General features: G+C 31.7%; 1 protein-coding gene across 1 annotated transcript in view; it reads right to left on the reverse strand.

Annotated features, from left to right (window-relative positions):
• Positions 1–843: 843 nt before the first annotated feature.
• The window catches only part of LOC129226728 (protein vav-like), a 61,362-nt gene continuing 48,881 nt past the window's right edge, over positions 844–13,324 (reverse strand). Inside the window, exons 21-26 of the mRNA XM_054861356.1 lie at positions 10,269–10,372; positions 8,586–8,702; positions 6,702–6,795; positions 5,944–6,052; positions 2,808–2,950; positions 844–923 (exon numbers count right to left, since the gene is read on the reverse strand). Coding sequence (XP_054717331.1) covers positions 879–923; positions 2,808–2,950; positions 5,944–6,052; positions 6,702–6,795; positions 8,586–8,702; positions 10,269–10,372 — 612 coding nt within the window. The 3' untranslated portion in view covers positions 844–878. The remainder of the gene's footprint in view (positions 924–2,807; positions 2,951–5,943; positions 6,053–6,701; positions 6,796–8,585; positions 8,703–10,268; positions 10,373–13,324) is intronic.

Here is a 13,324-nt window from a genome sequence, read left to right on the forward strand (position 1 = left end):
GTTGATAACTTATCGCTTAGTATATCAAATAAATGCAGAAAGCAAAAGGATCTTCTGAACATAATTAAGGATTTCTGGACAAAATTTAACTTTTAAGTGCACTAAAGAATTTTATGAATGATAATCTCTGCGCGACCATGCAACTGAAAGAATCTCCATTTATAGCTGGTTTCATTGTTTAATGGTTTGACATATTAATAAAATCTCTGAAACTTTAATACAACTTCAACTGTTTGACAAACAATGATATCTGGGAGACATCATTCTTTTCAAGTCTCATCACTCTATAAGATACCACTGCATGTTAAGAGGTTAATTATGAATAATTTTTACAACATTCAGAAACATAAAGAGTTTACAAACCTGGTAAAGTTTTCTAATTTCAGAACAGTGATTACAAAAATCAGTACTTGCGTAGTATTTTGGCTTCAGCAATAATACAAAAAGAAAAATAATATCGAACTGATAAAAAAAAAACATTCATTATTCACAAGTTATCAAACCCATAAGTAATTTTAATCATAAATTATTGGATCACAAAAACCTGTTTTACCTCATATATTTGATTAACTCCCCGCAGACACATAATTTATTTGCAATGATTTGCATTTATTTTAACAGAAACAATTTGGCATAAGATAACAGTCCTATTTTATTTCTTAAAGCTACTGGGACAGGCAAAAAGTTTGGTAACAGTACGTTCTCACTCAGTGTATGCTTTATCAAGAGGCAGTTCTTTCTTTATAATCAGAAAATGAAATGCTAGATGTATACTGGCACGAAAAATTCAAATTACTACATTCTAATATCTTCGAAATGGCCTTTAGTTTCTTTTGGTTTTTACAAAATTTCACAATTTATCACAGAATGAAGACATCTCATTCAATTATTTCTCTTACATAAGAATAAGGAAAGTATCCAACCTGAAAAAAAAGGGAGAGGAATTAATTTGTGGGTCATGCAATACAGTCAGACCTCGATATATTGGTCATCCGCTTAGAAGGTCATCCCGCATATAAAATCACTTTCCTAAAGTCCCGGCTCGCTGAATAGGAATTCTATGTTATGTATTATGGGATATATAGTTAGGTCATAATACATTAATCGCTTATAAGGTCACTTTTGTCTGATTTCTTTAAATGATTTCATTGCCTAATAGATTCACTTCCAAGAATTTTCCGTGATATACGATCCTTAAAAAGTGATAAGTCATTTCTCCTATTAACGTAGTAAATTAACAGTAGAATGTGAGTGACTTAGAAACCATTGTGCTTAAACTAAAGAAAAAACGCGTCAGCCCTGTACTAGTGTAATTTTAAGTGAGGTAAGTTGCACATCAGTTCTTTGCTAGGGCATATTTGAATGCAGTTTTATTCTAAATGGAAGTTTTAAAAAAAGATTTCAAAATTTCTTATTAATTCCAAAAATTTCAGCTGGTTCAAATCGATTCAACTATTATAATTTAATTAGATGATGTTTTTGGACATATTAAATTTTGAAAAGAATTAATGTATACATCCTTGTAAATGCATTCTTATTTATCAATAAATATATATATATGAATCGGTATAAGGTCACCCCACTTATAAGGTCTGTTTTGTGAAGTCCTGTGGAGTGACCTTATAGAGATCCAACTGTAATACACTTTCATTTATCACGATTTCGGTTCATATGGCAGAGTTTAACGATACTTTTCTTTATATGCATGCGTCTTGTATAACATGGTACTTGTACAACACGGTTTCAATATTACACAGAACAAAATTAACGATTGTTATAACACGAATTCAAGATTGCATGGTTTAAAAGTTGCATTCAATACTGCACAGTCTTTTATATAATGTGATTTTTAAAAATTAAATTCCATTTTTGTTTCAATTCACTGTGAAAAAAACATAGAAAATAACACTAAGCTAAATTTGGTGAAAAATAAATTTAAAAAATGTAGCAATGAAAATTTCTGTTTATTTTATCTTTTTCGTTGCTGCTTGGGCAAACTTTATTGCTCCAGAAATTCCATGATTTCCTTGTTGATAGAATGCCTTTCATTCTGTGTAAATGAAGTGGATAAGGTTTTTTTCTTGGTTATTACTTTTTTTATTATTATTTTTATTTTCATGAAAGTTATGATACAACATGGTTTCGATACAACACAGTATATATTGCCCTGAGTTTTGTTATGTAAATATATAAAAATAAATAAATAATAATTTAAGTACATAAATAAAAAAGTTTCCTATAACACTGTTTCAATATAGCATGGTACAAATTAACCGTGTTATACGAAGAACACCTGTTCTGGCAGCAAAAATATTGTCAATCTTAAATTAATTTTTAGATTTTCTTGCTTTTATTAGCATTTATCAATATAGGATACTAAAGCAAAGCATGGGCGCCCATATGCAAAATTGTAAGGGGGGGGGAGGGTCTCAGATATTTTAACCATAGCTTAGCAGGATATTTTCCCCTTGGAAACCGATTTCAGGACAGATTAGAGTCATTAAAATTTGACATTTTTAATAACTTATTCATTAATGGCTGTAGAAGAAATGTTTTTAGATTTTTGCAAAGAAAAAGTACTAAAAGCAAGAAAATTCTAATTTCTAAGGGGGGGGGCTCGAGCCCCCTCTTGGCCCCCTATATCGGCGCCCTTTAAGCAAACCAATCTGAGTGAAAAACAATACAATTTAAAGTGTAAAAAACAAATACACATGAGTTTTAAAAAAGCACTTTCAGTAAATTCTAATTTATGAAAAGAACTATCTGCATTTTCCTTGCACTTCTAATCCAAATTAATAAAGACTTACATTCTCTTCAATCTGCCCTTTCCACCATCCTTTTTGGTTTCCAGCTTTACTGAGAAGCGTGATGCGATCCCCTTTATGCAGTGTTAACAGATTCGGAGAATGGCCATCAAAATCATACAAAGCCTCTGCAAGTCCTAAAATTCCTACAAACATAAATAAAATTAATGGCACATGAAGAATATCCCACAAATCATGATTTAAATGCTGGAAGATCCTGTAGCATCATTACAGTGCGTCTCTTCCAAAAATTAAAGGCAAACAATTTGGCCTTTAAAAGGGAAGATCAGATGGCATGCGTAAACAAATCAGAAACTAAAATAGCAGAAAACCACTTGCTGATATGAATGAGATTTACAGACTTTGTAGTGGCTTTGAAAAAGATCAGGGTACTTTTAGTATTTTATAATGTATATGGTAAGGGCGCCCATATAGGGGGGGGGGGGCAAGGGGGCTCAAGCCCCCCTTTGAAAATAGAACTTCCTTGCTTTCACTACTTTTTTTCCTTGCAAAAATGTAAAAACATGTCTTCTCCAGCAATTAATAAATAAATTATTAAAAATGTCAAATTTTAATAACTCTAATCTCTACTGAAATTAGTTTCTATGGGGAAAATATCCCGCTAAACCATGGGGAAAATATCTGAGCCTCCCCCCCCTTTAAAATTTTAAATATGGGCGCCCTTGGTATATGGTGCACATATATATCAATATAATATTGAAGCATCACATGGAATGCTCACATGGAATGTAAATCACATATATGGCTATGTATTTTATCATCACATACTGTAATTAAGTTTATTGGTGCATTCCCCCCCCCCCCCACTGAAAAAATTAGCATCAAAGAGACAAATGCAGTATCAATCACCAACAAAGATCAAAAACCTGTTTAAAATTATTCAATCAATCATTAGTTTTTTTCTTTTTTTTTCAAACACATTTTTCACGCATTCAATCAAGTACAACAAAAGTTGGAAAGTTTAAATGATTTTCTAATAATTCAAAATTACCTAAGATTTAAATGGCTCTAAATAATGAGTTTTGATCTATTCTTTCGCTGAAAAAGGAAAAAAATACTATCCAACACGACGATTCTAGTTATCTTAAAATATGAACCATGAAGGCTCATCTGAGTAACAAATGACTTTTTATTAGAAATGTGTTAATAGTGACAGCTATTTCAATTGTGCATTTTTAATCTGAGAGAGATTGGGTGGGGCACACAGTATGGGGCACATTATTATCCAAACATTTGTTGCAGGGTAAATATTTATCTGTAGTCAATCACCCTTTCAGTATCCTCTTATCTAACAGTCTCCTTGGTAGGTGTGAAGTGTTATTTTTATTTTTAATTTTTTTTTTTTTCTATCTCTGTGTGAAGCAATCATTTTTTGGAATTCACGTGTTAATGGGGTGACTCACTCTTCCACTGTTACTGCTTCGAAATTTCAAATTCTAAGCAGCCTAGTTTTGCGTTCTCTTGAACTCTTTTTGCATTTATATTGCTTTGTGCTCTGAATACAGGCGTACAAACGTAAACTTGCAGATTATGAAAAGATAGAAAATGATGATTTATAGAAAATTTTATTGGGTGAGTGCAAAAGTTCGTGCGGAGTTTGTGAAAGAAAGTCATACAGTGATTAGGCAAGCAAAACTCTTTATTCAATCAATGATATATTCTCCATCGTTGTCTATAATCTTCTTCCAACGTTCTAGCAGCATACGGATGCCCCGATCATAAAAACTGCGTGGTTTAGATTCGAAGAACGAAGACACGACGTTTTGTAAGGCATTCAAAGAGTCAAGTTTTTTTCCATTTAAATGATTTTGCAATGACCGGAATAAGTGATAATCCGATGGTGCGATATCAGCAGAATACGGTGGATGAGTTAGGACATCCCATTTCAGGCTGTTCAGTTTGCGTAGCGTCTATCTTGAAACGTGTGGTCTAGCGTTATCTTGATGAGAGTGTCAAATCGCAAAATGCCTTTGCGATTTGACAAACTCGGACGTTTCTGTTTGATTTCTCGGTTCAGATTAGTTAATTGACGACAGTACTTGTCCGAATCAATCGTTTGGCCGGCGGGGAGAAACTCAAAATAAATTATACCCTTGCAATCCCACCAAACACAGAGCATCACCTTCATCGGGAGCAAACTGGCCTTTGCCATTGCGTCACCATGTTCACCTGCCTGTTTCCATGTGCTTTTGCGCTGAACGTTGTTGTACAGGACCCATTTTTCATCACCCGTCACTAATCGATCCAAAAACGGCTCGTTTTCGAGCCGCCTGAGTAAAGGTACGGCAGCAGAAATTCGCTGGATTTTGTTGCTCTCGGTCAACAAATGGGGCACCCATATATCGAGCTTTAAATCAAATCCATTTTTTTTTAAACGCCGAAAAGCGGTTGATCGGTCAATGTTAAGTGCTGTAGCAACTTCCTCTGTTGAAATTCGCGGAGTATTCTGAACTAAAGAACGCAAAACGTCGTCATCAATGTCGGAAGGTCGACCTGAGCGTGGCTCGTCTTCCAGCTTAAAATCTCCGCAACGAAATTTTGCGAACCATTTTTCCACAGTTCGTTTAGCTGGTGCTTGATCTTGATAAGCGTCTTGAATGTTTTTTACGGCTGCTGCAACGTTTATTCCCTTCCGAAACTCGTAAAGCATAACATGCCGTAAATGCACTTTATCAACAGTCATTTTAAAAGTAATCTTTCTCGAAGCAGTTTGTATCTGAACAAATTATTTTGATTGGAATGAAAATTGCACATGTCACCTTTACAACGATCTGACTTACGTAGATAGTGGTATTAATGACAACACGTTACGCCCGTTCTAACGCCATCTATTGCAACTCCGCACGAACTTTTGCACTCACCCAATAGATAAAACTGATTGGGGTAACTCAGTCAGGCCGCGCGATCTCTTTTGTCACTGTTAGATGCTTGATCTCTCTTGAGTTAAAATAAAATATAATCCTGTAACTATGAGTTCAATAACACTCTTCCCTGTTCTTATAGTACAAGGAACACTTACATGTAAGTTCTGTTCATTTACACATTTTAAGGCAAATGAAATGTATATTGAGTTCATGTAAAGCAATTTGAAAGCTAAAACAGACTTGAAAAAAATTACCTCCAACATTGGCAGCAGAAATTGCTTTTTTGTATGGAATCATAAGTGTAACATGCAACCCACTAAAGCTTTCAGCTAGACTGTTCTCCTGATACCAATTAATGAGTTCCTGAAATACAGAAAAATAATATGTAAAGATAGACACAAATTTCCATATGTATACACATATGCACAAATACACATTGCACATCTAGCACAACAGTTAGTCAGTATAGTATTCCTCCCCCCCCCCCTTTTCTCATTTGCAAGGTACAGCTATACATATGAGAATATTATAAACTTTATTAATTGAATAGGTCCCTAGAGGAAGGACTAAACATTACTGAAGATCAAGTGTAACATATGCCCTTCTTTTAGAGACCCATTCAATTGTAATATAAACAAGACAAATAGGTTTTAAATAAGTTTGTAAATACCATTCAGAAAAAGTTACCTTATTTTATGAAAGAATTAATAATCAACTAAACAGAATAATTATACAATACCTTCAAATTGATTTCCAAGTAACTTTTGTTTCATCATAATTTAAATGTAGTAATTCATTTATTTCACAGAAGTTACAAAAAATTTGGACATTGACATAATTATATATTAACATTAAATATCATAAGATTATTCACAAAGGGATCAACTGATTTGCTTTTATTAGTTTTTCAAAATCAGAACAAAATATGTTTAAGCATTTTATCCATTATTCATAATTAACCCACATTATTCTCTCAGTTTGAAAAAAAAGAATAAAACATATGTGTGCTTACCACAATTGACTTAAAGTATTTAGTCTCAGAGAGATAAAAATGCTGACCATTATCAGAGGAACAAACCCTCATATGCTTCACTTGATTTTGATAGCTATAGGAGAAAAATAAAACATTAACAAAACTGTGCAAATCATTAAACTTTAAAGCAAATTACATAAATATATTTAATAAATTTCTAATAAAAATAAAGAAATGAAAAAGATGAATCACTTACAAAAAGAAGAATCAAGTTTAAGTACTGAAGTGGAAATTAAATTTCAATTTATGATTGCATATTATCTTTTTGTTTTGAAATTATAGAATTACATAAAAATTCTTTACTTTTCTTAACAAATACTATTCTTCATACTTAATTGCATGGCTAGTATTTTTTATTATTATGAATAATAAATTATCAGAGTCTATTAAAGATGCTGAACTCGAGAAACACTTTCGGAAACTTAAAAAAATAACTTTTTTTTTTACAAATAAATAAATAAATAAATAGAGGCATTCAAAGTAACTAATAACATCACATGATTATAATAAATGTAATAGGTTAGTTTGGACTTTTAAAAAAAGTACAGATTTTTTAGGAAAGAAAATTGTTTGAAAAAAAAAACTTCTAATTAAGGTTAGACTTTTTTAAATATTAATGTCAATACTATATTCAAAAAGTTCTAAATTTAAATCTCCCCCCCCCCCACACACACACTGCTAATGAACATATACACAACTTATGTTCATACAGAACATAATTTTTTGGCCGGTGAAAATTTTGTGATACTAAAACGATTTATGGTTAACTTGGAAGTCTTAAAGTGTTTAATCGGTTCATTACACTGAGCTGCAAAAGAAAGGAAAAAGAACTCAAAATGGTTCCAACATCTTTCTTGCAGATGCTTATACAGTGACCTCTCACTTATACGCGACCAAAGGGGACAACGAAATTTTCGCGCACAAGTGAGATTCGCGCATAAGTGAAAAACAACAAAAATAAGCTTAAATACAGTAAGTTATCAACAGTTATAGTAATACTAATAGTACACTACTGATACTTATGAATAAATAAGCACATAGTTTCCATTTATGCATTGTAATTTTTAAAAAATGTGAAATTTGAAGTTGCACGTTTTGTCATTTTTTATACACTGTACAGTATGTAAGCAAATTCCACAAAACCTAAAAACTGTCGCGTGATCAGTGTCATAGTCTGTGAGGATACAAAAGATCCTCGATAGGCTATGTCAATGTTTTCCGCTTCACCGCGACTTTTAGGAAGGTCAACCTTTTCGCATGTAACCCGTTCTCCCCTCTCGATATCAATCACAAGACTAACTGCACCCCCAATCGCGAAAAAAACGCGTTCTTGGAAACATTTTGAACATTGGAATAAAGGTGTGTGAAAGCATTCCAAGAGACATCAAGAAGGGTACAAATCTTCCCATAAGCAAAGCGTGAATAGGCGATTTAACTAAAACTTGAAAAAATTTTATCGCACATAAGTGAAAGGTGCATTTTAGGTTTCGTGTATAAATGAACAAGAGTTAACATTGTTTTCCTATATTGCTGGCCGGGCCCGTGAGAAAAATGCACATAAGTGAAAAACGCATATAACAGAGGTCGCGTATAAGCGAGAGATCACTGTATGTCAAGTGAACCCATAAATCCAAATATGACCACAATTTTCTTCATTACCCACCACTTTTTGAGAGAAAAAAATATACAGGTACTATGAATAATAACACAAAATTTAAAGTAGCAGAAAGAATAATAAAGTACATGGTAATTTTGAAAAATAATTAGCATGAGTTCTATACATTCTATACATTTCAAATAAGATAATGTAGTTATTTGAAAATAATGAGAATATATTTAGAATTATAATCAAATATTTCTTACTTAATACTGATAACATGGGAACCATTTTGTTTAGGACTGATTCTCAACAAAAATGTTCCACTCAACAATTCTTCAAGTTTCTTTGTCGCAGTTTCACGATCCATCACTCCGGCAAACCTGAAAATAAACACTCTTTATAAAAAAGAAAAGAAAATATTTGCAATGAATTATGAACAGATGTCTACTTTACTTTTTATGGTAGTAACATTTATTTTGGCAACATCAATTTAAAAATGATAAAAAATCTCATTGAGTTTAGATTTGAATAGAATGTATACTGGATAAACACTTATTTTTGTGAGCTTTTATTTTCATGAAAATAAAGGTATCAATGATTTCGTAAACTGAAAATTTTGCCATTTTTATAAATAAATAGAATTTTTACGTATAAAAAAAAATGTTGTGAGGATTAAATTTTTGCAACTACAACAGGCTTGAAAAAATTAAAGCCTGATAAAAATAAATACTTTTAAAAGTAATCAAGCAAAGAAAAGCACAAACAGCCAAGCAATTAGCATAAAAAGTTTTTAGAGAACTATAGTATAACATCTTCATTGGCGCTAACAAGTTCGACAAGCAACAGCACCATTGTGCTCAAAAACAGCAAGAGAACAGAGAGTATTTAAACTAGAATTGTTTGATTAGTGTTCACCAATGAGAATATGAAATAATGAATAGAGAGAATTGATAAGGAGCTAAGGAAAATTGAAACAAATAGAAAGGAATCACCAATGAAATCCAACAACTAAAAGCTTCTTAATGTCAGAAGGAAGAAATAAAGCACTAGAAAACTCATTTACAACAAAATAAAAATTTTCTGGACATAACAAGTTTCCTAACAGGCGAAGTAGTAGACCAAAAGTATGTCTTAGTAATCTGGCAGAAGGTAATTCTAAACTATAGCAGGAAATCCAACAATACTAGGCAATTGAAGAGTATGTGTATCCCTTTTGATTCTGTAAAACAAAGACAACATTTGCTATAAATACTTTTAATATCTCAGTATGTCGTAGATATCAATGGGATTCTCCAAACTGCTGTACTTCATCGTATTATAGAAGAATACATACAGAAAGCAAACTTTTTTTTTTTTGGTGCAATAATGATTGTTTATTGTTTTCACTCGACTCTATTTAATGTTGCTTTGATTTATTTTTCTATGCTTATAATACAAACTCCTCTTGTCCATCGGCATCCGCGATCATACTCCTCCTTCTGGACGGTGACGTCTAATATCTCCCAAAATCGACTTTATTCAAACCCATCCCTCTCAACTTTACAAAATGCTTTTAGACAAAAAGAGAATTCAACATGCAACATTCAGGCCCCAGCATTTATTTGAATGTTGAAGTCTTGAATTTAAATTATTAGTATCATAATAATGAATGCTACAATAGGAGCCATTAGTAAAAACAAGAAACCAAACCAGTCGAGTAGTATCGCAAATTCCAGATTACAAATATCCAAAAAAATGTTGAATAGTGCATGAATTTAGATTAAAAATGCAATTTTCGGAAAAGTGTGTACATTTTTTAAAAAATTCAATTAAATGCTAAATTATAATTATAGTTCAAAAAAAAAAAAAGACCATAAAGTAATAACAACCTGAATTAAAAATTCCAATTCATTGATTAAATTATGTATTCTTTTTGAAATTTTAATTAATAATAAAATAATACTTACCAATCATGGCCTTCAAGCATGGTGTTCATGTAATCAGGAGCAGGCGTGGCACACGGCAACCCATTCTTATTTGTAAAAGGATTTTCATAGGATGGTGGGCGTTTCTATGCAAAATATAATAATTATAACACATCAAAACAAGTTTTAGAAAAATAGAAAGAGAAATAAAAAACTAAAACGTCAATAATTAATTTATGTTGTTTCAAAATGTGCCTTTCCTCTTTTCTTAAGTACATTCTGGGAGTTAACTACTAAAATAGATATTTGTTTCCATCAATAGCCCAGCTAGAGTTCTCCCTTGGAAGAGGGGAGTGCCATAACTCTCCTTACATTACCACACTAGAATGAGTGATACATTTAAGGGGTGGGTTTTTAAGGTTCAAACCCCCTCCAAAAATTTTCAAAAATGTTTTAAAACATGCTTTGCATTTTTTTTCTAAAATTTCATTTTTAAAATGAAATTATTATTACTGACGAATTGTACAAACATAGTGTTTTATCTGCAGTATTTTTTATTTTTATTATTATTATTATTTTAATAATTGCAAACATGATTCCTTATAAATATTTTTAAAAAAAAAAAGAAAAGAAACAGCGCTTTCCTTTTGATTTTGAATGCATCACACAAACAAAAACATCATTACTCTTGAAATCAAAAAGTGACAAACTCTGTACTTTACATATTTTTTCAAAAAATATAAATTTATGAAAGATAACTTTGAATGCACGTATACACATACATGAGTATTATTTCTTTTTAGCCTACTTTCCCAGTAAAAGTCAGAGAAAGAAGAAAAAAGTATGAAAGAAGGCTTAATACATCTTAAAAATATCCCGAAAAACAAAAAAAATTAAAAAATAAATAAAATAGTTAGATAAATATTGAAAAATTAAAAATTGGAAAGTAGGGTATTGAGATGGGGAAAAATGTCTGTCGGTCTGTCTGCCCCCCCCCCCTTAATAACTTTTGAATGAATAGTCCGATTCGAACAAATTTTTTTTTTGTTAGAAAGATCTCAGCGAGGACATCTCATTCCCATGATTCATTATTTGATTTGAACAAATTTTCGTTCAATTTTGAACAGTTCAAAAAAACTTAACATTATCGCCTACGGGGAAATTCAAATCAAAAATAAATCTTGAAGCGAAGTGGCTCCTTTGTAGGGAAAAGCTTTTGATGAAAAACATGTATCGAAAATATCTTTTTGATTTGAACAAGTTTTCATTCAATTTTGAACAGTTCAAATCTCTTAACATTAGCGCCTAAGATGAAACTGAAAGTCAATATAGATTCCGAACTTAAAGGCTTACTTCAAACAAACTTTGTTGGAAATACCTCTTGACGACCTACTCCCGACTCCGAATCCGATCATTTCGGCGCTCCTGACTCCGACGCCCGAAAATTACTCGGACTCTGACTTCCCGACTTTGAATCTGACTTCATAGCTTTGGCAAAAATTTAGGCACGGAGGAAAAATGGCTGACTCCGACTCTTAGATATTCGACTCCGACTCCTGTATCAAATAATAAGTCCTACTCTGTCCCTGCAAATATTGGCAGACTTGCGGACGTTTTGGGGAAATGACCGATTTCAACTCCGAGTCTTTGAATTTAAAACTTACGGCTCTCGAATCTAACTCTTTTGTCCCAAAATCAAATGGACTCCGACTCTGACTCCACAGCCATGGTTTTTACTGTGAAATAATTGTTTTAAATATGTTTTGATTTTATTTTGAAGCTAAAGTTTTAATTTATGTATTCAGTTTTTGGCAGAGAAATTCAGAGTCCTTTATGTTTCTACATAAAGATATGCACAGATGATTTTTTTTTTTTTTTGACAATGAAAATTATTTCTTTAAGTTGACATTTTATTGTTTTTACTTATTCTTGAAAGTACATTAATTCATTCTTAAAAAAATTTTGGCAACAGGGAAAAAACAAACGATTTTTTTATATGATTATTTTAATGAGCTTTTAATTTGAATTCTTTTTTTTTTCCCCCTTTTTGAAAGCAGTTGAAGATTTTTTTTTTTTTTTTTTTTTTTTTTTTTTTTTGATGGAAAAAATATGTTTAGCTGCTTTGTTTAAAAGGTGCTGCCATTTTAATTGTTCTTTTATTTATTTTTTACGTATCTAATTCTTTAGATGAGCGAGGAATACTTTATTTCTCGAAATCAGCTTAAAATATTTAAAAAATATGTTTGAAATAATTTACGATTTTAGCTAATTTTGAGAATACTGTTCAGATACTAGAAAGTCGATGTTGGTATATGGGAAAGTAGGCTTGTTTAGTTCTAGACAGAACTTCTTGTTTTCTTTGAGTTACTATTTGAAAGGCATTTAATATTAAGTGGGTAAAGTTAAGTAATGTACACATTAGTTTTTTTTTTCTACATTCAACAGACACCTCACCTTTTACATATGCTCATGTTAATGCCCTTAAAGTAGCTTCCCCTTATTTAAATAACCTACTGTGACAAAACCAATAGAATTCACGAATGGAATTGGATTATATCGATCATACTATAGATTTCATGAGAGTTCCGCTCATGAAAACATCTTCGAAACAAAAGTCTGGTTAAGGTCCTGGAGTGATATGGTTTTAAATCAAGAGTTCAGAGGGGGAGGAGCATTAGTTCCTAAACCTCCTTCTTTGCACTCCAGTTCTTCTGAACTTTCAATTTATGAAGACCTTTACAAAGTAGTAGCAAGTCTGAATTTGCTCCTATGTTGTGATATAATTTTTAACTCCCTTTTACTGAAACTTTACTAAATATTTTATTTTTGGTAAATCCAGTTTCAAACATTCATTCATACTTGACCATATTCAATATAGATCTTCTTGAAGTTGAACACCCAAGCAGCATGTACATGAAAGTACAACAGAAAGTTTAAGATGTTAAATGTCATAGCTCTCAATTTTCACTTTATTCCAATCAAAAACACGATCGCTAGTAAGGAAACAGACAACAGATCATTTCCAACCTAAGAGGCATAAAAAAGTATCTATTTCTTTTTTTTTTTTAATTTCAAGAGGAAGACTTAAAAAGGAAAAT

This window comes from Uloborus diversus, chromosome 7 (genome assembly GCF_026930045.1).
Source record: "Uloborus diversus isolate 005 chromosome 7, Udiv.v.3.1, whole genome shotgun sequence".
NCBI lineage: Eukaryota > Metazoa > Arthropoda > Arachnida > Araneae > Uloboridae > Uloborus > Uloborus diversus.